The following is a 27769-nucleotide window of genomic DNA, read 5'->3' on the forward strand; positions in this document are numbered from 1 at the left end:
CACAAGCGCGTTATTGACGTAGGACAACGAGGAGCTATCATTCAATAACACAACACAGCGAGCAGAGGGTAGAAAACTAAAATTACCACATTCTTAATTGATACTTGCTAAAGTCATCGGTTTCAATTTCATCGCCGCGTTAATAGTCAACGCAAGACTTTTTTCAACGGGTGCAGGGATAATTCCTTGCTCCTGGCGGCACTTGCAGAAGTTACGAACATACTTCGCACGCATGTACAGTCCCTCCACAATTGTGGGTCAACTAAGGTCATTTGTCACCTTTACGAAAATACGTCTATTCTCACGAAACCAAGTAATTTTCATTAGCCACGGTATTTTTTTAACTGAGTTGTGACCTTATTTATACGATATAAATGATTTGAATTTGCAAGTGTCACAAAAAGTTATAACTCTATCAGGTGCATTAAACAAAGTGACTCATAATTGTAATAATGATAAATTTCGCGGTGAACAATGGTCAGTCCATATATTGGCTATTTTTATCACTATTGCATGGTTATACAGTAAAATAACTTATTGTCAAGCATTTACAACAATAAAGCAACTTTTGTGATGTATTTTGACGTCTTTATAGATTAAATGATATTGAATGTCAGAAGTGACTCATAAATGTGTTTTTTGATATTTTAGTGATATTTCTCTTCCCAACCGATTTACACACATCAGCTCCAGTGAAACTAATTGTTGATCGAAAGTACACATCAGCACCCAGAGATAGATAGTAAAACATTGGTAGTTGATAACTTCTCCGATTTTATATTTATGTTTGACCATTAAAACAACATGTTGACTGACCCATAATTGTAGAGCGACTGTACTGACATTTTAAAATGAAATTTCATCTTCACCAGTCTTCGGAACAAACATAAACCATTCGTGTCATTCCCTTCATACTAAATGAATGAGCTGCAAAACCGCTGCGTGCTCACTTTATATACAAGAAACATTATCCGATTAAAGTAAAAAATTGGCATGTTTTGCTGAGAAATTTTTTACCCTGATAGTTTGAGTTTGAGAGAATCCTTTAGAAATGAAAATAACAACAGGATGGCAAAAATATTTTCAAAATCAAATTTTCTGATATTCCCTGAATATGTAGTTAAATTGTTAAATGTAGATTTAACACAACTCTGAAATCCGAGTGAAAAAAGTATTCAACCGGATCTGAAACCGAACCGTAGAGGTCCCGAATCAGCCTTTTATGCTTTGAAAAAATCAGTTTTTGCTCAGTTAATCTACGTTGCACCTTTTTGTGGCGAATGCTGAAAAATATCAGGGAGAGAAATTTTATATTTTAAAAATCAGGGAATTTGGTTTTGAAAATCTTTTGGCCACCCTGCTTCCAATCATTAAACAAAAACCGAATTCCGTTTCTCTAAGGTAATGAAAACGATCAGCTTCGTAAACGCAGAAGCGAGAATGACGGAACTAGAAAAGTTGTATAGTTGTATGTGCTTCATAAGCATCATCTCTCGGAAGATATTCAAGAACTGCTCCTGATGCCTTTGTTTCAGAAGCCAGATTAGAAATGAACGCGAGCCGCATGCCTGTGCTGCCTCTGTGTATGCACGAGAACAGTTGGATTGATGAAACGACTAATACCGCGGTACCGATGAAGATGAGAGGTTAAAGGCAATATTTGGCACATTTTTGCGATATCTGTGTATGGGAAGCGTGCACGAATGACATTGATTTTGAACTATATTGGACTTATTGATTGTTCCTAAAAATACAGAAATCGAATGATGGATAAATCTTAAACATAAACATATGTGTCGATTGCATATACATGACTGAAATGTTACATATAAAACATTTCACAAGATACGAGAGAAATCTTAAAATGCACCCTTAAGGAAAGACGTAGTCCTACGTTAACAACAGAACAAGAATTATCTTGTGGTGATACGAAAGGCAAACGAAAGCTTGAGAATTCGTGCCAACGTTGTCCATTGGTAATACATCAGTCACCAGCGGGTCACCAGTTGCAGATTGTAATGCAAATGTATATCCACTCTTCCTCGAGTTCTTCAATTCCTGGTAGACCGAATTCATCGTCTGCCTGTAATGCGAAGAATATTGCTCCGACGCTGGAGCGCTCGTCTATCTGATAGCTGTTATGGAATACTTAGTGGCTGATGAAGTTACTGCGAAAAACTCAATTTTATCCACAGTACTACAAAAGGATATCATATCTATTGAAATTTGATTTTAATCTTGTTGGATTCCGAGTTTACCTTTTTCGTGTCATCAAAAGTCTTAATAATTGATAGACTCAAATAGGTTGAATAAGAATGGGTATTCTCGAAACCATGAATTATAAGTTGTGCAAGTTTTGAAAATATGTGGTCGTCCTTAACGGTAGTTTTAGTTTTCACAAAGCTGGGTACATGCCTGTATGACGGTGCTTTACACACAGTCGAGAGATCCAAAATCGTGCTGTAAGCACGAAGGAAAACCTTTGAAAACTGGTCTTATTTGAAGCACTTGAAAGTGAACAATTTCGAGACGCTCATGATGTTTTCGGTTTTTGAATTTCAACCCCTATGTTGTCGTGACACCTAGTTCTACGTCAAAGAAATATTTTCAAAGAAATCTGTGTTGACTGATATTTAAAAAAAAACTTTGGTTTTCAAGTCAATTGTGCTCAGTGTAGAATCTTAAATTCTGTTTTTTTAATGGTAATATAAAGAATTTCCTAAAAGTGATCCATGGACAACTTCTCTCTGTTTCTTAAAAAAATGAAGATTAAATACTCCTGACCTTTTCAAATGTTAGTTGAAATAAGTTATCTAAAAAACTATACAAAATTGCTAAGGATAGTAAGGCCTACACACCAACAAAGTTTTATTCAATTCTGAGAGAGTGCTGTCACTATCTGACTGAGGGGACTAGTAAAAAACAAACCGCAAATAAGGTGGTAACTAACAGTTCTTTCTACAATGTTAATTGCTATTATATTGGGTTGTACTATCTTTGAATATTAACAAAGCCAATACTTTTTCAACAAGAATTAAAATTACAATAACATTTTTCACAGCATATTTTTTGTTAAGGCTATACTTACGATCTTTTGACATGTTCCTCGTGATTTGGTTGTTAAGATATGCTATGCAATCGTATTGGTAAATTGATATATAAAAGCTCTATGCACACACACTGCGGAATAGGCCCGAAGGTTCCACCGAGATTTAAACTCGGATCGTTGGATTCAGAGTCCAAAGTGCTAACCATTACACCATGGAACCGGGTCTTGTGTGCGATAGACTGCAATAGTGATAAGCAAAAATTGTCGGAATAAAAACGTACACCTGCTTTCCAATTCATTTTATTTATTAGACCATTTTTCTCTTCGTAACAGACTGGGAATCGGAGGCTGTAGCGAAGGCGGAGATCCTAAGACTTATCTTCCAGGGCAGATTTCTGCACTGCAATGTGACGCTAGGCGCCCTAGGGTTACCATTAGGCAAAACAACCGTAATGCATTTGGTACCACGTGATAATCTACCAGAGCCAAACTCGCAAGGTAAACTACTTCATTTTTTCGTGCCCCGTGATGCGAGATGTATGAATAAATAATTTTTCTATTTATTCTATTTTAGATCAGCGACAAAAGAGTAAAGGCGGTTCCAGTAGATGTTGTTCCACTAGTTGTTGTATATTGTAACCAATTTTTACGAGTACTAAACCACTACGATTAACTATTATTAAACGGCAAAAAACTATCCGCTATTAATATTAACTGTGTACAGATAGGATGGCAAAATGCAGTTGCAGGTGAAAGACAAAGATGAGAAGATAGCCGGATGGAAGAACGTGGCACAGCTGATTGGTCGGATTTTTGTTGCACAATTTTTTTCTGTTTATTTTGTTATTAGTAGAAAAAAAAGTTCACTGCTTATTTTAAACTACATTTTCTGTTGTCAGAGTGTACTTACGAACGTACATACACCGCAACGCGTGCCGCCGCCAGAAATAAATAATGCAAAGGTTGTGTTCCACTGTTTGGAGTTTCATTGTGTATAATTTGTGCTAGTGCAAGCTCCTCTTTTCTGACACCTGTCATACTCGATCTTTGCAACGAGCAGAGAGCTGATATGATAGTTCAGTTATTAAGCAAACAGGTTAAAAACAGAAACGGTACATATTTTTAGCGAAAATTCTATACATATACAAGCAAACGCATAGTAATTATTAAAAGTTAAGAAGACTTATGAATATGTGAGCGCTATGAGGAATCAGCCGATAACGCGACTAAATAGTTATAGAAATTCGTTGATCGTATCATAGATTCGTTCTATTTTTCTCATACACCGGCTGAGTTCGAGTCGTATTCCTCTGAGCGCCGAAGGTATAGGTTTATAGTTTTCCTTCGTTCAATTTTCAGTGCGCAGTTATCACAGAAGCGGGAAGAAAAGGAACGGTATAAATAGTAAAACAAAAATATAACAGAAAGAGATTATTTAGCAAAGAGAGAAAAAATCACTGATACAGAATCTATTGTTACAAAAGTTTAGTTACGTTAGTTTAGTGACAAAATTGTATAAAATATGAATAAAGCAACAATAAACTATACGAAAAAAAAACAAGCGAGCGCAAATGTCACACAACAACACATCGAAATTATACATGAAAAAAGCAAAGTTTCTCTCATTTAGTTTGTCGAATGCAACAATTTGTACCACAGCAGAGCATGGTGTGAACCACTAACCACTCAGAGTGTCGAAGAACAAATTCTAGTTAAAAATAATCATCGCAAAATATAGTTGGATTATCCCGCAATCAGACTTCCCCTAACTAAAGGACAAGAAAACATTTTTCTTAATTTTATTCAAAGTCCTGTTTTTCGTTTCAATTTGGTTTTTGCTTGTGAGTCCAACCTAGAACTGGCTCAAGATTATTGGTGCGGCAGCTTAATTGTACATACATTTGAAATCTGTATATGTTCAGCTACGAAAATTGGTCCGCACTAGAAAATTTCAATCCTGTCGAAGGGTTACTGAAACTATGACGGAAGCTGTAACTGGTGTGTATAGTTTTGTATACTCTTTTATAAAACACACGTGAATGGAATAAGCGCAAAGCATTTTTAATCGATTGTGTATGTATGTGTTCAAAGTAAGAAGAAAATGTGAATGTTTCCCCAGATTCCCTTTGCCATCGAAGAACATTGTTGTCGCCTACTATCACTGATGCCGAGCTATCCCCGATAGGATACGTGTCATCGTTGGATGTAGAGAAAAATTAAAAAAAAAACCCTAAAAAATAACACTACACGCGTGCAGCTACTGAATCAGTTTAGGCACATTGATTAACATAGATGCTTAGATATTAATACATCACCATTCAAGTTAAATTTTGTGTTCATGCAGGATTTCCAATTTAATTTCTACGATATTATAAAAGGAGAAAATAATATTGTGGATTTTTGGTGCCCTTTTTTTAGGGAATACTTATCGAAGGTGTGAAAAAGTTCTCAGGTGGACGAAAAGTTTAAAGCAATAATCACATTCTACAGCATTATTAATTTTGATTTGTCAAAATGAAATATTTCAAGCATGAAATATTTCACTGCATGTGTAGCGAGCAAACGTATAACAGTTTAAATTTTTTGCAATATCTCTTAATTGATAAACTGATGATAAAAAAGAACATTATAATCCTTTTTTTATATTTCGACTGAAATTGATTCAGTATGCATGCACTAGAGCTTCTCTATGAGTAGAGAAAAGTGTCACCTAATCGAAAAAGATAATAGTTGTTCTAATCCCAGTTTCCCATGTTATTAAACGTTTACACCTACTCTCTAATAACATACAATCATTATGCCATCATCATTATTCACACTATACTCTATTGCTGTTGAAAATATTGATAGTGATTATACCAGAGCTATATATACATTGGAAATCAAAGATAGCTTCTCTCTTCAATTGTCATCTATAGACAAGAAACAACAGGCTATTGAAGTTCTCCTATTTTCAATCATTCTTACACTCAGATCCCTCGTACATTTGCATATTGCTAAGTGCATAAACACACACACACCCAATCTAATAATTCCCAATGAATCTAGCCGTAAACGGTAAGTTAATCACAAGATGTCGCTGTCTACCATGTTTTCGTTTGAAATTTGCATCATCACGAAAATTGCAGCGGTATACAAAACACAATATTCCTAGGACACAGTGTAACACAGAGACAGTATGCTCACCGTCCTAAAATATCAAAATTGTAACCATAGTGCAATAATAACATAAAACACAAGTAGCCACTCCACAGTCGAGCGAGAAATCGAACTTCATCATATCATCATCATTAAAAACGTTGTTTTCTTTTCTGTTTCTAAAACTTTCATAACCATCCTTCTAGTCTGGTTTTAAAAACAATACAAGTATACTTCTTCACAAAAACACTAAAAAAGTAATGAGAAAAAAGCTCTGCGTCGGCCGGGAATCGAACCCGGATCAACTGCTTGGAAGGCAACTATGCTGACCATTACACCACCGACGCTTGTTTCGTTTTTTCGAGAGAGATTTGTGTCCTCCACTGTGGGCCCAGTCTGACTTATAATGGAAATTTGAATATCGTTTTTTTACTTTCGAATAAAAACAAACATGATCTCGTCAAAGAGGTATGCCAAAAGGTTGTGTTATTTTGTACATGTACATAAAACTAATCTGCAAAGGTTTTTAGTTACACATTGTGTACCGTGCGTTGAGAAGTCAAGTTATAAAAAGTTATTCCTATATGGATCGAAACTGTACTACGTGTAACCTGCTTCACGTTATGTTTTACAAAACAATCATAACCATACTTTACAACCAAAGATGGGCTGGAGATGACACCCTAATAGGCACCTATTACAGAATTTGGAGATTAATAAAATCCACCATTGAGTATCAAAAAATATATATTTTTTTAATCGATCACCTAGAAATGCGAGTAAGAAACATCTCAGTTAAACGTACAGAAGTTGAAACAAGCGCTTGGGAAAAAGAAACTCGGAGGTAAACGTGGCACGCTAGCAAACCTTGTAAATATTGTAATTAGTCAACAGATACACCAACAACAACAGGTGTACCAAATAGTGTCTAACTGAAGCGACACACACACATACCGGAACGGCGCCGGATTTAATCGCTCGCCTCCTGAGTCGTCGATATTCTTGCTCTCCGCGACCTGCTAAGATTGGTTGGAACCGCCGTTAACCCCCCCAACATTTAATGGTGCTCTTTCGGAGGAAAAGTGTTTTGTTTCTTGAACTTTACTTTTCCATCTTTTTTATACTTGTATGTTCGTTCGAGAAAAAAAAAGGGAAATGACCAAAACCAAACGGAGCAATCTATTTCGTTTGAGTCTCTCACATCGATTAATGGCTGATAAATGATTCATGGGATTCCTAAATACGCAATTGAAGCAACTTACGACTCAGCATTACCCAAAACAGAGTAAATAAAACAGAAACAGCGATAGCAATTGAGGCAGAAGGCGAATGAAGAGGAATAGAAGACGAACATAAATCGAAAAATGCGTCAGAAACTAGGTATTCGATAACTATATTATAGAGCTATTACGTATTTTAAAAAGAGAATAATAAACAGATGGGGAGATACAAAGGAAACTGCGCATATTGTAAGAAATTACACCTAAAGAAAAAGTATAGTGACAAATTAATTTAAATAAACTGAAATGAAAAGAAGGTTACAAATGAACATTGAGAAAATAGTTTTCTATGTGATGACTATCCTAATGCAAATATCATTTGTTTTTTTTTGTGTCCTTACCAAGAAACAAATTTGGGTCGAAAATCTAACCTCGTTCAAAAGTTCGAACTAACTTTTTAGTTGTATATTTAAAAACTTGATATTTGTCTCACGTTGTCTCTTTGACGCCTATGGTCAGTGGTGAATTTCATTCATTCTGTTTTCATTCTGTTGGGGTAATATAAGTAAGAAGATAGTGTGGTGAACATATGTTGCAGTGCTACTAGAACTAAACATTTGTGAATCGTAAAAAAAATGAACATTTTTGCAATTTTCTTCCTTCCTTACTCCATTGATACGTTTTGCCTAGGGATACCATCCGTCCTGATTTAGCAGAACATGTCCTGATTTTGAAGTCCTATTTGGGCGTCCTGATTTATTTTTTATATTTTAGCATTTGTCCTGATTTTCTTGAGATATTTAACTTTGTTGCGTTACAATATGTAGAATTTTTCAGAATTGCTCAATAATTGTTTTCGATTTCAGGTCACGGTTGCGATCGAAATTTTTCATTGGTTGAATCTTACTAGATTAATAAGACGAATCTCTCACGCGTTAACCGTTACCATTAAGCATCTGGCATTTGTTAAGTTTAAGTGTTGAATTTTAAAAGTATCTACTAATGCGTAATAATTCAAAGTGGTTCGATGAAAGTGGATCGTCAGAGATACACTCAGATTTTTCACTAGGTATTTTTCTACACGGATTTTCGAATTGACGGTTTTTTCACGCGGATTTTTAAATCGAAGGATTTTCAAATTACGCGTTTTTATACGCGGATTTGTTTTAATTAACTCGTTTTTCCGCGAGGTACGTATCCCCGCGTAAAAAAACTGAATAAATCAAATATAACGTGTTGTATTTGCTCATACTTCTAAGAAAAGAACAACTTAGTCAAATTTGTGCCTGGAAAAGGTGTCCTGATTTCTAGCTTCGACCAGATGGTGTCCCTAGTTTTGCCGTATATTGATAACCACTACCAGAAGTACGTCACGAAACGGAAAAATTGTTAAAACAAATCGAAAAACTTCAGAACATCAATCAAATTCGAAGTAAAACATTTTCATTTGAATGATTTGAAAAACCTTTGAGCAAAGTAAATAGGACCCTATTACAGAAGTCGGGTCAACAGGATTGTGTAGACGAGTTATTTGTTGAAGCTTCTGTAATACGTTCTTATATATTCATTATCTGGTATCCCAAACGCCATCTGGCCTCCGTGGCGCAATCGGCTAGCGCGTTCGGCTGTTAACCGAAAGGTTGGTGGTTCGAGCCCACCCGGGGGCGCATAGCTTTTTGACATACAAATTTCTCAAATGATATTTTGTAAGCACATTCGGTTAGGCTTAAATTTAATATTACAATTAAAAAATAACACGAAAGTGCAAAATTTGCTTTTTATACCTACTTCTCTGACAAATAGCACAAACGCTTAAACAACCATCATTCCACATAGGCATATGTATGGATCTAAAAATAGAGTACACTCTTAATGTTCTTTCATATCTTTTTTTCTCTACACATTCAGAATGCATACATTGTCCATAATAAGTCTCTGGGTCAGATTGTTGTTGTACTATTTTTGTATACTTTACAATATAGATTGGATTGGATTTTCTGTCATCAGAGCAATATATTTTACATTTTTTTCCTTCTGCCTTTTAAAAATAAATTGCCAGCATAAGGTTAAGGTGAAAAAGGAACAGTATATTTTATTTGCCATATGTACATTCATTCTTTTCACACGCACGATGCCAGTAATAGCGGTTACCTTCTCAGGTGCATAATTCAATTGTTTGTTATCGGCCCTATTCAGAAGTAAACCGGTTGAACCCGGAAATGACCCGCAGTTCTGGATTGGTCAATTTATACGCGTACATCAACGTTCGAACAGTAGATGTGCGCCAATAATGTTTAGCATAGGTACCACCGATTCTATTTTCGCTCTTGCAGGATAACCCACGTCGTTCGACCGTTTTGTTCACTGGAGATATCGTTTTTAACTTGATACCGAATGTTTCAAATAGAAACACGTCACGTCTCGTTTTATGCAACTTGATTTCGCTCTTATATAAAGCCTCTTGGTTTAATCAATATTGTAAAATAACATAGTCACGTTCAGGTAAAGATCACAGGAATTTAGGAGTGACTTGCTATTGATTAAAACAAAAGATTATTCGTTTCTTCCGACAGTACTTAGCATATGTTCACAGGCACATAATTACGGTTGCCTCTATTGTGACATACAATGATCTGTTTGTCGAACTCACATATACAAGAGATTAGAAACAGCAATCACTCGAAATTTCCCATTTTTTCTTAATTAATTTATAAGTATAATCTAAACCTTACAAACCAAGAATGGTGCCCTATTGATAATTTTGTCCTGACTGACCGAAACCGAATGGCATCGAAGACGTTGTCGATCCAGATGTGCTCGCATTCTGTGTGGGATCGCCCAATGCTGAGGGATCTTCCGCGATTGGCTGTGAACGGAATTGCTCGGCGGATAGTCTGGTGAACATAATTCCTACGCCTTCTATCAGTGCTAACAGCACTCCACCGATAATTGCGCTGCCAGCCATTGCACCGACGCCATTACGAGCTGCCAATATTCCTCCTGTTGCCGCACCACTAATGATAGAGTTCCAGGGATCTTCCTTCTTGCGTAAATGTACCAATGTGCAATCTATCGTACTGAACATTCCACCCCAAACTGCAAAGTTTCCAGCGATAATTGGAGAGCGGGCTTTGATTGCTGTTAAACTGCCAATCTTAAATTTTTAAATTATTAACATTATCGAAATTCAAACGTGAAAGGATGATCCTACCAGTCGTCTGTTGAATCCAGAAGGAGCGTTTCGGAAACCTTTTATCGCCTGAAAAACACCACCACCTATACAACCCATAGCGAATGCTCCACCACAATCATCCACAATCCGATAAGGACATGGCTCGCGTGCATATTCCTCCATCGTTTTTCGTTTATCTCCCTGTTAAAAGGTCGGAGCTCTAAAGGCAGAAAAAATAAAAAAGAAGGTCCTATTACTGTACATGTTTGTGGAGATGTGGTGCTAAACAACTCAAGAAATATTAATATATGTGGATTTATGGATTAACATAAATTTTGAGTCAATGGCAATAGTTGGGATATTAAGTGCGTGCCACAGATAACCCTTTGAATATGATTTGTTTTCCGAACTGAATGTTGTAACAATAGTTACAAAATCCCGAGAAATAACGTATACAAAATATTTTAACATTACGCAAATTCCTTATCATTTTCAAGAACTCTGTAGGAGGTCAATTCAAAACTGTTTCTCAGGCTGATATCCATATTAATATTTCAAAACACATACCTAACAAACAGCAAGTTAACCAATTTTCTTAAAACACTAACAAATTCCGCAACTAGATTGCAGATTTAAACGATTTTCGAAGAAATATTCACAATCACGTTTTTGTTACATCAACTTTTTTTTTATATTTTTCACATTTGCAAACTTCTATCTCTAGCACGATCAGAGATGCCAGATGTTTTTGACAAAGGTCAACAACTGCTCGAAAACCGAAAAAATATCTGACCGGAATACTATACCGGAATACTAGAAAATGTTCACAATTATGGTTGTTTTTAAAGGTTTTGAAGATAAATCTGCACGAAATTTGTAAATAAAACTGCATATATCTACATTAATGAAAAAAGTCTGCACACGTCTCCAAAGACTGTGTTTTTCAGACACATCTGGTACCACTGAACGTGTGACGTTTATCACTTTATACACGCTCGTTAGAAGGAACACGAAATAAAATAGAATTGAACTTATTTTTAGAATACAGAAAAATTTCGCGAATTTTCGAATTAACGTGGGTTTGGAACCAGAAACGTTTAAGTGTTTGTCTAGTAAAAGACTTTGTTCAAAAACTACCCTCCGACCTCCGGAAGATACGGAATGACCGTCAACGAGGACAATTTTAAATACTGGTTCTAGAGCGTCACGGGGTTTTTCTAAAGTCCTTCTTGCTGGACTACTTTACGCGGATTTTTGAATTAACGCGGTTCTTTTAGGCGGATTTTTGAATTAGCGCGGTTTTTACGCGGTTTCTCGAATTAACGTGATTTTTTACGCGTTTTTTATGAGGTTCGTATCCCCCGCGTAAAAAAAAACCGACTGTACTAGCCCCTTATTTTAACGTAAAATATTTTTTAAGATATTACACGATATTGGTTGATATATTTGATTTTTATCGTTCATCAGGCAATTGACATCCTTTCAACGATAATTTAATGTCAACGAGCGTCATCGCTAGATAGAAGAGTGCCCAAAAAAGCAACGACAAATACTTTGTGATATTGAAAATTAAAAATATTTCGCAAAATATCAATAGTGTCTTGCCCCTAGGATATAAGGAATTGGGTAGTTAAGCTATATCAGTTTTTTATATCATCTGAAAGATCTGCATTTTCTGAGTAAAATGTGATTTTAAAACAATTTCTATCGTTGTTCTCCGCTTTTTAAATCAAGATTTAAAACTGCTCGAAATCTCTACAATGACAGTTCGCCCATTTACCAACTGTCATTGTAGCTATTTGGAGCGAATTTTAATTCTTCATTTAAAAAGCGAAGGACAACGATAGAATTTTTTTTAAATCACGTTTTGCTCAGAAAATTACACTCTTTCAGATGATATCCGGACTACTTCGTGATTAGGGCGAATCTTACAATGACTACAAAACTCAAAAAATACAAACACAGTTTTGAATCAAAAATTCAAATCCTAAATAATGGTGGAACAATATATTTGTCATCCAAATACTCTAATGAAAGCAAAATTGTTCTAGCTTTGTACATGGTGAACATAAAACTTGAATTTCAGCCGCTTTACATTGTATATTCGAGAATTTATAGTTTCGCCCTTTACTACGCAACCTTTCCGATCTGCTCGAAAGTATCGCCCTTTACTTTAAGCCTTATTTAGATCTCCTCGAAAGTATCGCCCTTTACTATGCGCCTTATTTTGATTTGCTCGACAGTATCGCCCTTTACTATGCGCCTTATTTTCATTTGGCCGACAGTATCGCCCTTTACTATACGCCGTGTTTACGGTATTGTATTGGAATACGCCCTTTGCATTTAATGTTTATTTTGTTGACAAATTTGATTTCGCCCATTCATCAAGACGAAGTCAAGTTGTGCAAAAGTATAGGCGCGTTTTAGGCCTGTTAAGGACCCAATAGGAACAAAAATTTTCTGTCAGTGTCTTTACAATCGAGCAAACAACCTATTAAACTTCGATGCCAGATTGGTAGACATGTATTCAAATTGCAGACATTCACCCTGCGGTGAAGACATCCTTTTTTGTGAAGGCATATGGAAGACATTGAAAAATATGTGAAGACAATATGATATATAATATGATTATGACCCGCATTTTGCAGAGGCCCTTTTTTTCTCGACAATCCTCGACTACTTTGTGCTAAGGTCGTATGTCTAAACGTAAACAAAACGAGTGAGAGATGATTTACGCTTGTGAAGTACAAGGGATATAACTCTAACTTGTTTTATTTACGTTTAGACATACGACCTTATCACAAAGTAGTCGCAAATTTTCGATTTGCCGGGAACGTGTTGTGTAAATCCTTCACTTTCGCAAATAAAAACCAAACCAATATCAACAGAGTCGTCAGGGCCAATATCAGCAGAGTCGTCAGGGCCAATGATTTCGAATCACGGAGATTTTTTTCAGATTTCAAGCAGATTTCTCCAGATTTTCGAGCAGTTGCAGATATTTTTCGAAAAACATCTGGCATCACTGGTCTGATTTGTTGCTTCTTGTTGCGTTGCGGCTTTTGCAGGCAGCGATGCCACATGTACTGATTAATCTGTATTTTACAGATTTTTGGCCGAAGTAACGGTACAGAATCTGTATACACAGATATACAGATTTTCTTGGAAAAGTACAGATTTACAGATTTTTCGAAATTGACATTAATTTTTAAAAACAATCCAAATTTTATTTAATTAAATATTAAGCAAATTGAACATATTTTCAACTCCTCACACGTTCTAAGCTAAAAACTTTGTTTATGTACCAAAAAAACTTAAAAAAAAACAAAGTTCTTTATGTCTAAACAATACAGATTTTTTTACAGATATTTCTGTTTCAGATACAGATGCTCAGATTTTTTCAAGGGAAAACACAGATTTAAATGTGGCAACCCTGTTTGCAGGTGTGATACGAAAAGAAACGGAAGCTAGTGTCGCAAAATTGTATAAGTTATTCGCAAAATAATCATCTTTATGCGTGAAGCAACTGTATTTTAGTTTATTTTCAGTAAGAGAAAACACAGAGGATGAAAATATCAATAGTGTTTAACGCAATATTGCTTCTTACCTGGCGCTTTCAAGCGAAAGCCGACTCTGCTCTTAAAACAGTTAGCGATGATGATCTCGTGAAATTGTTTCATTCGCATTCCAATTTAGTTGTTTTATTTTGTAAGTAGCAAAAAACAAGCAATTTATTTCAATGCATGTGTCAAGCATTTGTATAATTGTAGGACCAGCCATACCAACTTGATTTGTTACTGATAATCTATCATTGTAGCTACTGGTTTCCGTGCTGGTGACGATTTATTATTAAGTCAAAAACTAGGAATTTGCAAACATTGATCAAAAAATTTTGATAATATTTTAGAAAACCTGCTCTTCGATAAGCAACGCTTAACGCTTTTTTAAATAATCTAGCTTTTGAATATAAGCGATTACATTTATTTTTTGTTTTCTTGATCATTAATTAGCATTGGAATAGATTCTCAGGTATAGATGACCAAGTTTAGTGGGAGCAAATGATTCTAATGTTTGGAATAGAATGTCAGATTAATAGCGCTTTAATATATCAAATCTAATGATTAATAATAATGTTGGTAAATAATCATTGTTTTTGAATGTTTGGTTACAGCGAAACCAAGTTGCGCCGAATGTGAAAAATTCGAGACTATTCTTGTGAATCTATTCTTGTTTAGTGGGAGCAAATGATTCTAATGTTTGGAATAGAATGTCAGATTAAAAGCGCTTGAATATATCAAATCTAATGATTAATAATAATGTTGATAAATAATCATTGTTTTTGAATGTTTGGTTACAGCGAAACCAAGTTGCGCCGAATGTGAAAAATTCGAGACTATTCTTGTGAATCTGAAGCAAGAGATCAAGGACAATCTGGAAGCTGATGTTATGAAAGTGAAAAGCAGTCAAATGGTACGACTTTATAGTCCTTCGAAAGAACCCGCTGTCGTGTTCTTTAGACATGGTGTCCCTCTGCTATATGACGGACCTGTTAACGAAGACTCGCTTATTGGCAAATTTGTGCAGAACAAAGATCCCAATGTAAGGGAATTGTCAGATGAAAATTTCGAACATCTTACGCAAGCTTCTAGTGGAGCAACAACGGGTGACTGGTTGATTATGTTGTATGTATGATTGTTTTACCTAAAAACAAAATTATAACTGTCGTCTTTACATATTAAGCTATACATCCAACTGTGTCGATTGCAAACGGTTGACAGCTATATGGGAAGCTGTTGCTGCCGATCTCAAAGCTAGGATGAACGTTGCTCTCATCGAAAAAGACGGAAAAGGAAGCGAAACGGCAGAAAGATTCGGTATCACAGAGGTGCCGACCGTTATATTGTATGACTATCATTAATAAGTAAAATTACATTATTCAATGTATAACACTGTCACTCTTTTCAGTTTACGGCAAGGAAAATTCTATCGATATGAAGTAGGGAAAATGGATATTAAATCGCTTGTTTCCTTCGCTCAAGACTGGTACAAGAACACTACACCTCACAAGGTTCCTGTGCCACCATCACCTTTGTGAGTTTCATTCATGGTTGCGGAGAAAGTGATTAGAGTCGTTTACATTTTTTTTTAACAATTTCAGCGATACATTTGTCGATAAGACTGTGAACTACCTCCAACTCATTCCTGAATTGATTGTTACGCTGCACAACGAATACCCTGTGTTGTTTTACTCGGTCATTGGTCTGTTCGGCTTCGTAACACTTGGATTCGCAGCAGCAATTCTTTTAGCAATTATTACACGCTGCAAAGCAGCCGCCAAAAGCAGAAAAGCGAAAACAAAAAAGGCTAAGTGATATATTTTTTTATTCTTCAAATATAATTTAGAGTTAGCTCTAATTTTCATGTAAACTAAGAGTAATAAAAAAGAGAAGTAAAATCCATACGCATGTTTCTCTAAAATTGGAATGTATTGTGGGTATAAAAAGCCGACCAATAATATTAGGATTTGAATTTATTTAAAATTTTGATATCAATCAACGCTTATATGAGTAATCATTAAATTTTTATTTGCATTCGCAACTCGCTTTCCTCATCCGAAAGATTTACTAACAAAATTGTGTCTTTCTGCTTGATGCAGATACAGTGAATTACAAATCTTTGAACAACATGCAGATATCTGTATATCAAGATTACAGATTTCTGCAAAAACATAGAGATTTCTCCCAAAATTACAGATTTTTATACTGAAATCTGTAAAAGATTTTTTGAAATTCAAAATACAGCTTGAAATGCGACTTTCTGGTAGAAAATTTTCGACAAATAACCCTATTTTTTGCATATATGGCATCTTTGCCAGACTTAAACGTCAAAGATCAGGAGAGGAATCATTATTTCCCAGATTTTTCCGGTTTTTCGAGCAGTTTAAAACTTTTTCCAAAAACATCTGGGCCAGATGTGCAGATTTGTCTGCAAAACGCAGATTTTTAGGGTCCGTGTGCAGATTTTTATTGATTCGCAGAGTTTTGCAGATTTGCCATAGTTTCTGCAGATTTCTGTCAGAGTCTCCTTATATTTGCGCAGATTTTCTCAAAATGTGTGCAGATTTTTGCAGACTTGCCTGCACGAGCGAATTTTTTTCGAATCACAAATAGATTTCAAGCAGATTTTTCCGGGTTTTCGAGCAGTTGCAGACATTTTTCAAAAACATCTGGCATCTCTGCGTACGACGCTTTATAAAACAACTATTTTTACAAAGAGTTGTTATTTATTGCAAAGGAAATACAATGGTTTCACCATCCAATGTACAGGAACTTCAAGACTATTTTAAAACGCATAATAAAACCAGAGAAGCTACCAAAGCTCATACCGCTAAAGTCCATTCGGTTGGTTGGAACTGCGATGGACGCCGGCTAGCATCTGGATCATTTGACAAGTCAGTTGTTATATTTACATTGGATCGAGAAAGGCTGGTATGTGAGAGTTTTATTAAACAGTATTAGATTTCTATTTTAGTATTATCTTCATATAGAATAAGGACAGTACATACCGAGGGCACACTGGATCGGTAGATCAATTGTGTTGGCACGCTTCGCTACCAGATTTGCTAAGCACAGCTAGCGGCGATAAAACAGTTCGAATATGGGATGCGCGTGTTGGCAAGTGTGCGACAATCATCAACACAAAAGGTGAAAACATAAATATCACATGGTCCCCGGACGGAAACACGATTGCCGTAGGTAACAAGGAAGACCTTGTTACGTTTATCGATGCCCGGATGTACAAAATTTTGGCCGAAGAGCAGTTTTCATTCGAAGTCAACGAAATAGCTTGGAGCAATGGCAGTGATTTGTTCTTTCTAACGAATGGGCAAGGCTGTGTTCACATTCTGAACTATCCTGATTTAAATTTGCAGCAAGTTTTGAAGGCACATCCAAGTACATGTATTTGTATTGAGTTCGATCCCACTGGCAGGTATTTTGCTACTGGATCAGCAGATGCATTGGTGTCATTGTGGGATGCCGAAGAACTGGCCTGCTTGAGAGTATTCTCTCGTTTAGATTGGCCTGTGCGAACCATATCTTTCAGTCATGATGGCAAATTACTCGCCTCTGCCAGTGAGGACCTTATCATCGATATTGGTGACACGGAAACTGGAGAGAAAGTCGCAGACATTTCTGTCGACGCAGCAACATTCACGGTTGCCTGGCATCCTAAACAATACATACTCGCATATGCTTGTGACGACAAAGATGCAAACGATCGTCGACGGGACGCTGGTAGCTTGAAAGTTTGGGGTTTCTCAGAATAATCTAGTTTGTTATAACAACTTTTCTCACAATAAAATATATTAGATTAGGCCCATGTTTCTTCTTGATAACGTTCATTTTTCAACATTTCATCGACATACAGAGAACTTCCTATCGCTTCTCCTAGGGCCTCACGAACAGCTTCTGGCATATTTTTTGAACTTCCGGAAACAAGAAATATACCGTTCTGCTCCATCAACAGTTTTTTCATTAGAGCACCATGATTTCGGATCAAATGCTGCACATAAATTTTATCCTCTTGATCGCGCGAAAATGCGCAGTGTAACACTAACAGACCCGTTCTCTCCATTCGTCGTAAGTCTTCTTCGCAATGAAAATCAGCCTTTGAATTTCTACATCCAAAATATAAAACTAGCGGCCCACATTGTCTAGCATTAACAAGTAATTCCCGTTCTTGCAAAACAGCGCAGAACGGCGCCAATCCAGTGCCAGGACCAACCATTACTATCGGAATAGTCTGAAAGAAAATTACAATAAGCAGGATTTATCGAGTTTACGCTGTCTGCATTCGAAAGTTACTCACAGTATCTTCTGGAAAATTAAATGTTCCTTTCCTGGTCCACATCCTGATTGCTCTTCCTGGCTTGAGCCCTTTTAACCAGTTTGAACACAGTCCTAGTCTTGGCTGTTTTAGTTTGGTCTGATATTCTATGACCGCTACTAATATTTTAAGTTTATTACTGGCGGCAGATGAAGCAATCGAAAACGGTCGAGCCTTTATTGGTTGAAATAATTCAAAAAGAGCTGGTAAAGTGAGAGATTGACATGCATGGGGAAAATCCTGTAGCACTTCTAGAATCGTTCGGCGTGGCCGATTGGCATAGGAAAACAGTTCCTCCTGACCTTCATAGCTGGAAAAATCTTCCAGCTTCTCACGTTCGAGTTCGTCGGAGCAAAAGCGTGCCAGTACGGCAAAAGCTCGTGCACGAGGTATGGCGCTCAAGTCCCAGTACTGTTGAGCAATAGTGCCGAGCGATAAAGGTTTGTTTAGTATCGGAGGAACAGGCATTTCTGGAAATAAAGATTTCCGTCTTATTACATTAAAATCAAGTATTTTTTTTTCAAATTCTTTTCACAGTGTATTTTTATTTGATATGGAATTGCATATGTGCCCTAGTTTTTTGAACCTATTTATTCCGTTAACAACCCCTCCCCCCTTCCCTTCCCAAGGTAATTCATATGTAATGGTATTTTTTATTGTACTGGATAAAAGCTCTTTTATCCGAGTTTGCTTATTTTACACAGACTTTCTTAAAACGTGTGAAGGTTTTCGCCTGCGCAGGCGAGTGTATTTTTTCAAGCTCCCTGTAGATATTTTAAAGCAAATTTTTCCGGTTTTCGAGCAGCGCGTTTTTATTTGAAAACTGGCATCTCTGGTTTTACAAACACAAACACGATGTATCCATCATAAACGTCAAAAGTTAACAGTAAAGCAAAAATAATACAGCAACGCGTGTTTTACATTGCTCGTGTTTTCTTATCGAATTCTCCAAGAAAATGCTTCGTCGTCAAGCTCGGCTTCGCCGAGAGTACCTTTATCGGAAAGCCGTCGAAAATAGACACAAGTCGCTGCAGGATAAAAAGGAGAAAATAAAAAGGGCTCTCGAAGATCACACACCGATTCATGGCGATTTGAAGAAAGATGCCCTCACGTTGCAAGATAAACTAAAATGGAACGACGAAGGACCAAAACGGGCTGTGGAAATCGCTGGAGTCAGTGGCGGAGCTAACACTGCAAACTCTCAGGATGATGAATATCGATACGCAGGCTGTGAAGATCCGAAAATTATGATTACCACCTCTCGTGATCCATCAGCCAAATTGAAGCAATTTGTGAAGGAATTACGATTGGTATTTCCCAATGCTCAAAGGATGAATCGAGGTAATTTTGAAATGAAGCAATTAGTGCACGCTTGCCGAGCAAACAATGTGACAGATTTCATAATAGTTCATGAGCATCGAGGTGTACCGGATAATCTTATCATATGTCATTTACCATACGGGCCCACTGCATCGTTCAATCTGTCGGATGTTGTGATGCGACATGACATAGTTGACATCGGACCAATGAGTGAACAAAAACCACATTTGATTTTCCATAATTTCAAAACGAAGCTAGCTGAGAGAACAATGTCTATCTTGAAATATTTGTTTTCAGTGCCGAAGGCAGACTCGAAACGAGTTATGACTTTCGCTAACCATGACGATTACATTAGCTTTCGTCACCACACATTCAAAACCGTAGAAAAGGAGTTGGTGCTAACTGAGGTTGGGCCTAGATTTCAACTGAAGCTATATCAAATTAAATTGGGAACTTTGGATGAACTTGATGCTGCCGACACCGAGTGGGTTTACAGACCTTATATGAATACAGCTGGCAAAAGAAGGTTTTTGTCTGACGATGATGGATGGCAACAGGATGATGATGTCTAATAAAAGTTATTTTTAAATGTTAAAAAAACTTACCCGAGTCAATTTCTTCAATCTTGATTACAGTTTCCTTACACCATTTCAGCCCATGTTCAATGAACAGCTCAAAAAGCTTATCAACAGTTTCTGATGAATTTTCTGGTCTCACATATACTACATCTCCCGGTTTCCACGTGACGTGTTTTTTAGAAAAAGTAATAAACCTCACGTCCTGGAAATGGTCCTTTGCTGTTATCCGTATGTTTTCTTCCACCTCCGAAATAAACTGATTGTCGAACGTAATATCTTCGTACATGTCCACAGCGAATTCTTTCGCTTGGTCAGAGGTTTCCTCTACTATCCAGCGATACTCGCGAGGACTTATTGCTAATTTACAGAAACCCTCCGGTATAGGACTAATTTCTAAAAGTTTACTCCAAAAGTTTTTGATCCATGACATAAAAACTGCTCCATATCCCAGGTCGTGTTGATCATCACACAACCCCACTGGAAGCAATGCTGTTCCTCCGAGTAGTGCTAATCTTTTGTGCAAACGTTTAGCCACATAGTTAAACTTTGGATACCGCGAATCCCCCAAGCCAAGCACACCAAAATTCATCCCCCGTAGGGAGTCGGCTGGAAGGCTTTTGCGTAAGAGGAATTTCCAAAATCGTTTCATATTATCTGGTTCTTCACCTTGTCCGTAAGTGGAACAGACCAACACAACAAAACGCTCCTCGATTAGCTGTGATACATTGTAATCATCCATCGCCGAAACCGTGCCGTGTAGATGGTACAGTTTGCTGTCTCGCCAAATTTGTTCGGCCAAATCTTGAGCAGTGCCAGACTGGCTACCATACAGGATTGTCAGTTTTCGTTGATTCATTTTCACTAAGAAGTAAAAAGAATATTATTAAACAAGTATAAGGAAAAATATGCAGCTGGAAATAATTTAATATTACTTTGACGTTACAAGAATGATTTCCGCGAATTATTGTGATTACGATTCAGTTGATGATTTTTGTTTTAGACACGAGTAACAAAAAATCAGTAATAACTAATAACCATAACCAGCTGATGGTACAGTTTATCCTTATCAATCATATTAAATATTATGCATCTTGTTTATTTTGAATCAATATATTGTATATCACAGGTTCATGATTTTTACGTTTTTCATGTGTATAGTGCATCAAAAAGAGGATGACGTCAGTCAGTAGCGTTTCCCAAATACGAAAGGCTTAAACATGTTCGTAATATGCGAACCTCTCTGCTTACGTCAGATTTGAAATTTATGCAAAATTGGCAACACAAATGTTGCCAGATATATTTTTGTTTTAATAAAATATGCATATGAAGACTCCAGGGGTCTGACGTTTGATGAGTATCCCGTATCCAAAACCTTAATGCAAGATGGCGTCATTTGTTTAGTAAACAACTTGAAAACCATGATTTTTCTCGACCACAGTGCAGTTCTAACATGAAGATATATTACCGTGTAAATGGTGTTACCAAAATTATCACAATAATGATTGTCATTACTGGCAAATCTTGTCGTGTCTTGCTGTGTCAGTGATACAGGACGAAGCACATCAAATGTATTAAATAATAACTTTTTCGATCCAATAATCGATTTACGAGAATCAAAGATAATAACGTTGAAACTTTGGGAAGACACAAATGCTTAATAGAAGGTTACGATACGATTGATATCCATGATGTACGTTATTTCGATAAATTTACTAAAGAAGAGATGATTTAAAAAAAAACGTGATTAAATAGTACAACCTAATCAGTATTCATAAATTAGAACACATAATCATTGATGGAAATGATCAATCAATTATAATATGTTCTAGTGTACATTCCCGTAGATCTCACGAGCATTTTCAATAATATGGAGTTTTTGACGTAGGACTACGTCTAACCGCACTATATAGAGATACATTCTGTGGAAACTAAACCCAAGGTGTAACGTTGAAATGAAAGATTTCAAACGTTAATACTGATGTAACCACATGATGGATCACAATAAACAATATGTCGTTGGATTGGTAAAATGATGGACAGTTTTGTGATTCTTCAGTTATCATCATCATTTCATTGTTAAACAGTGAAAATTTCATAAAAGTTTCAGGGTCGAATTTTCACGAACAATGTACCAATCACATGCGAGCACTCCTGGCACAGACTTCATGAGTAGACACCAACTGCCTGCTGTGATTTCGTGTATAACAGTGGCAAAAAAAAAATCGACATAATCTCCCCGTCCCAATAGGTCAACTAATGTTTGCTTGCATGAACCTAGACTCTTTTGATGTCTTGAAGGTGAAGCTTTTTCGGAAAGTTTGTAACCACCTCTACTATCAGACAATTACACGATCTGCTGTTAGAATGTTATTAAAACTGATGTCTTGAAGGAAAACATGCTGGCACAGGCAATAGTACTGCACTGTGCAATGTATGAATAGAGCGCTGGTCTGGTCGCTGGTCGTTTATCAGTGCAGAAGAGCTCGATATTCATTTGTGTGCAGTCAAGCCGAGTGAAAACTACATTGCCGCTGTCGACACACAGTGCGGCGTGTTGGGTTAACGCGACCTGGAACGCAATCGAATTGCCGTTTGAATTGTCTTCTTCTTCTTCTTCTTGTTTCGTTTAGTAGCAAATATCAGAGTTCAATATGATTAGAGGCAGATAGCAGGGTATAAATTTGGTGCATTGTACAGATAAAATGCGTTGTTTATTTTTGAATTCTACACTCTGTTTTTCTCAGATTTAATAAAAAACTAAATATAGGGTACTTAAGAGACAATGGAAAACCAAAATGCTCCATACAGATTTTTGAACAGGTAGTTAAACGAGCTGTACTGATGATTATATTTTACTAGCTAAATGAATTTGGTTCAATATGACAATCCTAGTTGCATCCCGCGTTGGCCGTATAGAGGAAGACCAAAAACATTTCATCTTGATATTGGAGATCCGACATTTGGATTTGTGTTTTTCAATTAAATTTTTTTCTGCAATAACATCTACAAGAAAATATTACTTTCCATAGCCTTATTTTTAATTGAACAACACTATGCAAACATTATTTACTGAGGCTTGTACATCACACTAGCCCGGTTTATTTATGAAGATAACAGACATATTATGACTTCCAAATATCTTCGTTGTTCTTTGGTATCTTGAAACTGATTAAATTTTTTTCTGATTGATTTTGTATACTTATGAAATGTTAAAATTGACCTGAATTGATTGTTAACATGTGCATAAAATTTCAATGTCAATTTTAAATTTTCTGTGAATATGCATTTTCTACTGAAAACTGTAATTCGTTATCGATGTTTTTCCACGAGCCTTAGTAGTAGAAATGGTCACCAATGAACTAGTTTTCGTTCCAAGTCGTTTGAGGTGTCGCTTGATGAATTTAGGCTGACGACCTAGATACTTGATATTATCACCCGAGTAATTAGAAACATAGTACTGCTTTGATCATGATCATTATATTGCCGGAACATATTCCAATGATATCTCCGAAACCGCTTTACCGATTCCGGTTATCCGCTCCGGTGACAAAAAGAACCAAAATACCTTTCCTTTGGAGGATGTAGAGCTTAAATTGGTTGAAATAAATCAAGAAAACACCCAAATGTCATTAAATGTATCCGCTCGATTTTGGCAAAACGATCTCGAATCAAACAGAGCTTCAAAAGGAAATATAAAGCTTTTGTACTGCCGCTCCAAGCATAACTGTCCCATATTCTGTGCAAACCTTATGGACGCTGGGACAGTTATGCTTGGAGCAGCAAAGTAGTCCTACGTCAACTATGCGGTAGTGTCTTGGATACCAGCCTCCTACTATTTTCAACAAGGGAGAAAAAAGTAATGACAAACTATATGATCTACAGATTATTACAATTAATCTTTACAAGGTTATTGATTGTATTATCGATGCTGTAATTATTTCAATGTAATAACTATCAGTGCCATTCCAATCGAGCAAACAACCTATAAATATTGTGTGGAGAAAAGAAAAAAGATGTTCAGTGTTACCAGCGTTGCCTAAGATGACATGGCACCACACTGTTCATAGGTACTCTAATCTTCACATGTCTTTCCACCCGATATGTGGGGTGAAAATCGGCCGAAGGCTGCAATAATACCAGGGAGATGTCAAGCAAAAACAGTTCGCCTCGCAAATCACGGATGCTTCACTTTGTCTGCACAAATTTTACAACGTCAAGGATGTCTTCACCGCTGGTTAAAAGTCTTTCAATGAAAAACCGTCTTTCAATCTGGCATTACTACTCTTAAAGGACGTATATGGAAACGGAACAATTTTTTTCCCATCGTTCCCATCACTCCGTTCTTAAAAAAAAACCTATAAAAGCCTTTTTGGCCGAGCGCGTCATCTGTCATTTCTGTGAGAAAAACAAAAATGGCCTCGTCGGCTGGTCTTTGTTTTGTTTAATTTTGTCTGCCGTTTTTTACCTGTAAACTCACTGGAATCTTTGTGCTACTTCGTCCAATCTTTTTGATTTATCATCCTGTTGGTATAATTGTTGATTGTAGCTTAAAATACTTTAGTTTGGAGCTGCAACAATCGTTTGAATTCGACCGATACAAGTGCGTGTATTGTAATTTGTTTGTTCGTTTCTGTGGCAAATATAGTTTGTACTTTAGATGGATTCCAGTATTTTACTGGTTCCGAGTGTGTCTTCACTTCCGGTAGTGAGTAGTGCTGTGAATGAGGGTATTTATGAAGCAAACTCGCAAGCACTAGCGCGCAAGAAAACGAATCAATGCCGCAATGAAAATGATGGGAAAAGGGGTGGTAGCAGTAACAACAACGCTGGAAGCAAACAAAAACATAAAACTGGTAAGTCGGTTGTTTCACTTGTGTTTGTTATCTTACCATCGGCACGGTTAAAAATAATTGCATTTTGCAGATGGTGAATTGATTTTGGTGATGGAGCCGCAAAATCCTTCTCCGACGAAATATTTTGATCAAAACGGAATCCCTCTGAAAAAGGAATTTCTGGATTCCGAACTGCAGGATATGGCCGGGAAAGGTACAAAAAAGCGCACTAAATTGACAATAACATGCCATAAGTGTTGTGAGCGGTTTGAATCTAAGGTCGAGTATGAGTTCCACTATCGGAAGAGTTACAACCAAGAACCGATTTACGCGTGTGCAACGTGCGATAAAAAAATATCTCAATACAAAGCTTATAGATTGCACATCTATCGACACTTGAATAGTGCCAATCAGCGTTACACATGTGGTACATGCTCAAAAGTATTCCATCAGAAGTCAGATCTTAATCGACATGAAAGTGTCCATGGAAATCAATCATCACAAGAGCCAGAACCAGTAACTGCCACTACCGTACCCGTTAAAGCTAGTTGTGATCGTTGCGATGCCGTTTTCGAAAGCCAAGCAGAAGTAAGAAGTCATGCAAAAAAATTACACCCAATTCCAAAACAAATGATTGAATGTCCAGATTGTGGGAAATTTTTGTCAGCTGGCAGCCTGTATTCGCATCGGAAGATTCATTCAGATGGCCCTAAATTCACTTGTGAAGATTGTGATAAATCATTTGTACAGAAGATCAATTTTATTCATCACCGAAAGAAGCATCTACCCAACGATGAACGTCCGTTTCCTTGCGGCGAGTGCGGTAAAGCTTTCTTTGAGCGATCTCATCTGCAAAGACATCAGTTTTTTCACTCCGAAGAGAGACCGTTCAAATGTGGACTTTGCGGGAAGTGTTATAAGACGGAACGCTGTTTGAAGGTGTGTTGGCGAATTTATAATCTTGATAAAAGGGAATACATAAATAGATTTTCATTTTCTAGGTGCATTCGGCAGTTCACAATGCCGATCGTCCGTTTGTGTGTAACGAATGTAACAAGGGGTTTCTGAGCAGCTCTAAACTTCGTCAGCATAGCAATATTCATTCGGGATTACGTCCCTTTAAGTGTAAATATTGCTCTAGAGATTTTACAAATTTTCCCAATTGGTTAAAACACATACGTCGGCGGCATAAAGTGGATCACCGAACCGGTGAGAAGTTGGACAGTGTTCCAAAGTTTATGACAAAGAAAAAAGAGAAGATAGTAACACACAAAAAGGACGAAGTTCGAGATAAGCAAGCAAAAGCCCGCCAGATCAAGAAAAAACAACTGAAAGAGGTTTTCCAATTAGCAATTAAAGAGGAAAGTCTTCCCTTTGTTGGGGAAAACTCCAACATTGATCTCAATTTGGTGTCGAAAGATGACTTACTTCAGCCTCTGAAAATGGAGGAAATGGATGATATCTTTCCCCAGCTTTCTGACTCTGTTGTTCAGGAAGAAAACACAACAACGCAGAACGTGTGTACCGCATCGCTGCATAGAAAAGTCGAAAGCGGAGAACACGTTTCAGAACCTCTTGGATCGCCAGCAACGAGGCACGATGACATGCTCGATCCACCTCCTCTGGGACTCGCAGCGGATGACAGTGAACTGTTTCAGTTCGGCTACGTACAACCGGAATTCGATTGTGATTTTAGCATTAAGAACGACTTTAGCTTAAGAACCGAGGCTGTCAATGTGATTAGAGAAAGCGGTAAGTTTCCAGACAAGCGAATTTCAATAACGACTTTTATATATATTTTTTTTGCAATAGAATCGGGCATGAGATCCCCACCAGTTGATGGTCTGTCATCGCATGGGACTGGACTGGTGTATGATATTAATAGTGAACTACCGATCTTTCCGACACTGATCTCAATATGTGGTGAAGAGCAGCAGTTTCAGCTCATTAATCCAAACTTTATTCATTTACCGCAACTTCGAAGGGCAACTTCAGCTAGTGGAACGGATGTCGTAACTTTAAAGTGAGTATACAGAAATTGCTCTTATCCCATACAGCCTAGTAATGAGCTATTCTTGGTTTTATTTTGCAGAATCGAAACACCGTAAATCGTAGTAAAGTGAGTGTTTACATTTTTTTATTTTTACGGAAATGTAATGATAAACTGTTGAAATAGTGAACATAACAAAGAGAGGGAGAGTGGCTGTCGGTCACTCTCGTAAGCACGGCTAGTGAGAAATAATGATTCAATATTGTGGTGATTTACTTTAGGCTATATAATTATCAGATTGTAAATGCTTCAATTGAGTACGAAAAGCATTTGAAGTATTCGTTCCTCCCTAGCAGAAGAGGAACCTATGATTATATTCTATTATATTCTGATTTCTGCGATGTAGTTTTAGGAATCTTGATGATATATATCGATGGTGATATTTATCGAAAAACAACGCCGTGAGTACAACTGAGGGCAGGGCAGGTGAAACACAAAGCATAACTCAGAGCCTACTAAAGACTGTATTTCATAATAAAAAAGTGCAGATTGCTGGAAACGTGTGTGTAAAGAAATCAATCAAGAA

At 36.9% G+C, this 27769-nt stretch overlaps 7 protein-coding genes and 3 non-coding genes across 12 annotated transcripts in view; 6 read left to right on the top strand and 4 right to left on the bottom strand.

Annotated features, from left to right (window-relative positions):
• LOC129718815 (ubiquitin-like protein 3) overlaps positions 1-7736 on the top strand; it is a 117517-nt gene extending 109781 nt beyond the window's left edge. Inside the window, exons 4-5 of one of the 2 annotated variants that reach the window (XM_055669912.1) lie at positions 3383-3547; positions 3624-7736. In XM_055669912.1, the coding sequence (XP_055525887.1) occupies positions 3383-3547; positions 3624-3688 (230 nt within the window). In that variant the 3' untranslated portion in view covers positions 3689-7736. Of the gene's footprint in view, positions 1-3382; positions 3548-3623 lie in introns of those variants that run through there. The other variant, XR_008727051.1, reaches the window with a different exon arrangement.
• Positions 3198-3269, bottom strand: Trnaq-cug (transfer RNA glutamine (anticodon CUG)). The gene has a single exon. It is a non-coding gene; the product is annotated as a tRNA-Gln (tRNA).
• Positions 6463-6534, bottom strand: Trnag-ucc (transfer RNA glycine (anticodon UCC)). Its single transcript has one exon. It is a non-coding gene; the product is annotated as a tRNA-Gly (tRNA).
• A 1264-nt stretch (positions 7737-9000) lies between the features above and the next one.
• Trnan-guu (transfer RNA asparagine (anticodon GUU)) lies at positions 9001-9074 on the top strand. The gene has a single exon. It is a non-coding gene; the product is annotated as a tRNA-Asn (tRNA).
• A 399-nt stretch (positions 9075-9473) lies between these two features.
• Positions 9474-11306, bottom strand: LOC129718819 (mitochondrial import inner membrane translocase subunit Tim17-A-like). Its single transcript, XM_055669919.1, has 3 exons — positions 11147-11306; positions 10619-10799; positions 9474-10561 (listed from the first exon to the last, which is right to left on the bottom strand). The coding sequence occupies exons 2-3, from the start codon at positions 10760-10762 to the stop codon at positions 10157-10159; spliced, it is 549 nt and encodes a 182-aa protein (XP_055525894.1). The 5' UTR covers positions 10763-10799; positions 11147-11306; the 3' UTR covers positions 9474-10156.
• A 2696-nt stretch (positions 11307-14002) lies between these two features.
• Positions 14003-16035, top strand: LOC129718816 (thioredoxin domain-containing protein). 2 transcript variants are annotated; one of them, XM_055669913.1, is made up of 6 exons: positions 14003-14059; positions 14114-14284; positions 14934-15258; positions 15317-15478; positions 15542-15667; positions 15735-16035. In XM_055669913.1, exons 2-6 carry the CDS (start codon positions 14143-14145, stop codon positions 15946-15948), a joined length of 969 nt encoding a protein of 322 aa, XP_055525888.1. In that variant the 5' UTR covers positions 14003-14059; positions 14114-14142; the 3' UTR covers positions 15949-16035. The 2 variants fall into 2 exon arrangements, with proteins under 2 accessions (XP_055525888.1, XP_055525889.1); XM_055669914.1 differs by having other exon boundaries at positions 14012-14059; positions 14125-14284.
• A 510-nt stretch (positions 16036-16545) lies between these two features.
• Positions 16546-17972, top strand: LOC129718817 (THO complex subunit 3). The gene is made up of 2 exons (XM_055669915.1): positions 16546-17064; positions 17124-17972. The coding sequence occupies exons 1-2, from the start codon at positions 16879-16881 to the stop codon at positions 17901-17903; spliced, it is 966 nt and encodes a 321-aa protein (XP_055525890.1). The 5' UTR covers positions 16546-16878; the 3' UTR covers positions 17904-17972.
• On the bottom strand, positions 17904-21449 carry LOC129718813 (NADPH-dependent diflavin oxidoreductase 1). Its single transcript, XM_055669906.1, has 4 exons — positions 21294-21449; positions 20389-21222; positions 18446-18933; positions 17904-18379 (listed from the first exon to the last, which is right to left on the bottom strand). Coding segments are annotated over exons 1-4 (1755 nt in total). The 5' UTR covers positions 21295-21449; the 3' UTR covers positions 17904-17947.
• On the top strand, positions 19319-20370 carry LOC129718818 (U3 small nucleolar ribonucleoprotein protein IMP4). Its single transcript, XM_055669918.1, has one exon. The coding sequence runs from the start codon at positions 19420-19422 to the stop codon at positions 20353-20355; it is 936 nt and encodes a 311-aa protein (XP_055525893.1). The 5' UTR covers positions 19319-19419; the 3' UTR covers positions 20356-20370.
• A 3319-nt stretch (positions 21450-24768) lies between the features above and the next one.
• Positions 24769-27742, top strand: LOC129718809 (zinc finger protein 107-like). Its single transcript, XM_055669903.1, has 5 exons — positions 24769-25214; positions 25285-26132; positions 26195-26945; positions 27006-27216; positions 27286-27742. Exons 1-5 carry the CDS (start codon positions 25019-25021, stop codon positions 27299-27301), a joined length of 2022 nt encoding a protein of 673 aa, XP_055525878.1. The 5' UTR covers positions 24769-25018; the 3' UTR covers positions 27302-27742.
• Positions 27743-27769: the final 27 nt, after the last annotated feature.

This window comes from Wyeomyia smithii, chromosome 1 (assembly GCF_029784165.1).
Source record: "Wyeomyia smithii strain HCP4-BCI-WySm-NY-G18 chromosome 1, ASM2978416v1, whole genome shotgun sequence".
NCBI classification, from domain to species: domain Eukaryota; kingdom Metazoa; phylum Arthropoda; class Insecta; order Diptera; family Culicidae; genus Wyeomyia; species Wyeomyia smithii.